The following is a 3315-nucleotide window of genomic DNA, read 5'->3' on the forward strand; positions in this document are numbered from 1 at the left end:
TTATAAAATGAACCACTAAATAGTTGAGTGCACTTATCACCACCAGTAGGTTGACAACGTTCTTTCTTGAACCACCTATATATATTCAATTTGAGATCCAAATATCTCTGAAGCATCTCATTACAAATTCTGTGAAGAACAATCAGTTTGGCGCGTGGAGTGGATAAGGCCAGTCTATTGAGTATATTTCCCCTTCTAGGCTCCAGCGCAACACCAAATGGCAGCCATAGTTCAAAAGAAGAAGTGGCAGCCATTGTTTTGAAAGCAAAATGTCTTGGTTGAATATGGCACTGTCTGAATACTTCATGTATTGCTGCCACTGTTACTATCAGCTTAGCTTTCGGATTTCTTCCGTTCTCTGAATTATTGGAGCTTACCTGATAGACACAGTTGCCCATACAAAAATATGATCACATTGGACATATTTCGAATACATATATTTATACAGACACACCTTGTACAAAACCGTTTGCTTAATCCTATACAAAGTTACAAACCATATCCCGAACCAGCGGCAAGGTGCAGTCATGAGTCATGACATGCTGAAACTGATGTTCAACCTCAATATCCTGCCAGACCATGGTTGAAAGGTTCCACAACTTGCATCCATGATCCATGTCCCTAGCTAGGACTTTTATCCATGCCAAAAATCACTGACCCTGCATGATCAAATTAACAGTAGAAAAATGTAAGAGAGGGCAATAAGGCATCACTTGGTTACCGATGGATGGCATGGTGCTTGTGCAGGAGGCGCTGTTAATTACCTAGTGTTGGTAGCAAGACCGTCAGAGCTGCAACTCCGACGACCTTGAGGGGCAGCCCAGTGGCCACCAGATCCTTGATGGTGATGTGGCCGGTGCTGAAGCCGACGACATTCGACGGCGACCCGATGGGAAACAAGTACGACAGCTGGGCCCCGACCGCGCCGGAGATCATAAGCAGCGCCGGGTGCACCTCGATGGACTTGGCCAGTTCAGCGAACAGAGGCAGCACCAGCGTGGTGGTCGAGTCGTCGGACATGAACTCGGTGATGACCCCGCTGAAAACGCAGGCCACGGGCACGATCACCAGCGTCGGCGCGCCCTCGAGGAACCTGAGGCCGTCCGAGAGGATGCCGGTCAGGCCGCTGGTCCTGAAGCCGTCGGCGATGGCGAAGCCCGCGCCGAGGAGGAGCACGATGTTCCACTGGATCTTCCTGCACTTGTTCCAGTCCATGAGCTTCTCACCCCCGTTCTTCCCGCTCGGGATTATGAACAGCAACGTGGCCATCATGATCTGCGTCGCAAGCGATTTGTTTGCTCCTCCATGAGATCAGGTGATACATACTGTGTATAGTAGCTCAGCAACTTTATGATTATCTTGTGCTCTTACCGTGACTGTTCCATCCCCAACTTGATCGTGGAAGAGAACTCCCCACCCAGGAATGTCATCTGTCAGGTTCCTGGTCATCCATAGCGCAATTAGACCCTGCAAAGGTTATCCATTTCGATGAGTTAATGACTTGTGACCAAGTAGCAGGTCCACATTGTGTGGCAGAAAGCACACTCTTCTTTGCTAGTTAAAACTTCTATTGGCATAGAATAGCTGATTGGTAGTAGAATTTACCCCAAACACAGCCAAGACCATCTTCTCCGCGAAAGCCATTGGACCTGTCATAGAAGAGGCTAACCCCATCAGACAACTAAGCATCGCCCTGGACAATGTATTTGTGTTTTGAGCTAAAACTACTGGAACTGAAACTTGGACAAACAACTAGAGAGAGGATATGCCTTTTATAAAGGGACAATGAAAGAAGATGAGGCGAGAGAATAAAAAATGGCTACTGAAGACAAGAAAGGAAAGGTACCTAACAAGCTGAGCTCCCTTCTGAGGTGGGTTCCGTCGAGGTAGGCAGAGAGCGCCTTTCCGGTGTTGTTGGAGCAGTACATGAAGCAGAGGGTGACCCAGAGCGCCAAGAACATGAGCAGCGCCATCGGGAGGCCGAAGCTCATCCACGAGCTGAAGGTGATGGGCTCCTTCTCCGGGAAGTAGGCCGACCACATCCCCACCAGGATGATGTTCACTCCGGTGCCCGTCAGCGTGGCCATCCCGCCCACCGCCGACGCGTACACCACGCCCAGCACCACCGCCTTGGAGAAGCGCCGCACCTCCTGCTCCTCCTCCCCCTCCCCCTGGCCGGCGCCTCCGCCCCGCGGGAACCGCTGCAGGATCCCCGTCGCCACAGGCATCATCATCACCGTGCACGCCGTGTTGTGGATCCACATGCTGACGAACGCCGTCGTGCCGGTGATCCCCAGCAGCAGCAGCGACGGCCGCACCGGGTCCCCGCAGAACCGCAGCGTGATCTGCGCAATGCGTGCTGATCAGTTCAGGCGTCAAGAATTCTACTCCTAGCTGAGTGCGTGTCGGAAAAGTTGGTTATTAACATTGAGAGCGAGGCGGCGGTGGATGTGGTAGCGCTCGATGGCGAGGGCGAGGATGAAGCTGCCGAGGACGAGGGCGATGACGTCGTCCATGTACGCCTTGGCGACGGCGTCGGCGGAGGAGATGCCCAAGGCCGGGAACAGGAAGAGCGGCGCCATGGACGCCACGGCGAGGGGCACGGCGTCCGTCGCCCACCACAGGAACACCCACGCCAGCACGCCCAGCATGTTCCGCGGCGCCGCGCCGTGCGCGCCGCCGAGGTCCACGAGCGCGCATATGGCCGCGCACGCCACGGGCCCCGACGCGATCGCAGGGTACTTGTGCGCGAGCAGAGCCCTCAGGCGCGACGACGCCGTGGTCGCGGCGTCGTCGTCGCGGTGCACCGGCAGCAGCAGGGGCGTCCCCGCGTCCTCCGACGAGCTCCCGCCGAAGCTGCGAGCTGGCTTCTCCATCGCCCTCGCCGTCGTTTTACTGAGGCGTGTGCGTGTCGTCTGCGGTGTGGCCTTATAGCAGGCAGGGCCAAGCTTGAAATGGCGTGACAAGTGGCCAGGATAAATCCCCCGTGGATGATTAGGCGACCGGATTAGTTCCGGGCATGGCGAGAACGGTGGGGTCGATCGTTCAGGTGGCCACGGCAGCGTGGAGAAGCTGGTGGCGCGACGGCCAGGAAATCGGGAGGTGACGATACTGTCGACCGCTGAATGGCACAAATATTTTTGGCAGTGAAGTGAGCACCCCATACGCGCCACAGGCACCCGACCCGACGAGGTTGATAGGGCATGGTCACGACATCATCATCGACGATCTCGATCTGGATCCACCTCCCAAATGGTGGGTGGGCGTCAATTCATGCAACCAATCAGTGTACCCCCTCCAAAGAGGGGGGGATAA

At 55.1% G+C, this 3315-nt stretch overlaps 1 protein-coding gene across 1 annotated transcript; it reads right to left on the reverse strand.

Moving 5' to 3' along the window:
• Positions 1-299: 299 nt before the first annotated feature.
• Positions 300-3055, reverse strand: LOC119329942 (tonoplast dicarboxylate transporter-like). The gene is made up of 6 exons (XM_037603045.1): positions 2427-3055; positions 1847-2345; positions 1606-1649; positions 1372-1467; positions 765-1275; positions 300-659 (listed from the first exon to the last, which is right to left on the reverse strand). Exons 1-6 carry the CDS (start codon positions 2874-2876, stop codon positions 622-624), a joined length of 1638 nt encoding a protein of 545 aa, XP_037458942.1. The 5' UTR covers positions 2877-3055; the 3' UTR covers positions 300-621.
• Positions 3056-3315: the final 260 nt, after the last annotated feature.

This window comes from Triticum dicoccoides, chromosome 7A, assembly GCF_002162155.2.
Source record: "Triticum dicoccoides isolate Atlit2015 ecotype Zavitan chromosome 7A, WEW_v2.0, whole genome shotgun sequence".
Classification (NCBI taxonomy): Eukaryota; Viridiplantae; Streptophyta; class Magnoliopsida; order Poales; family Poaceae; genus Triticum; species Triticum dicoccoides.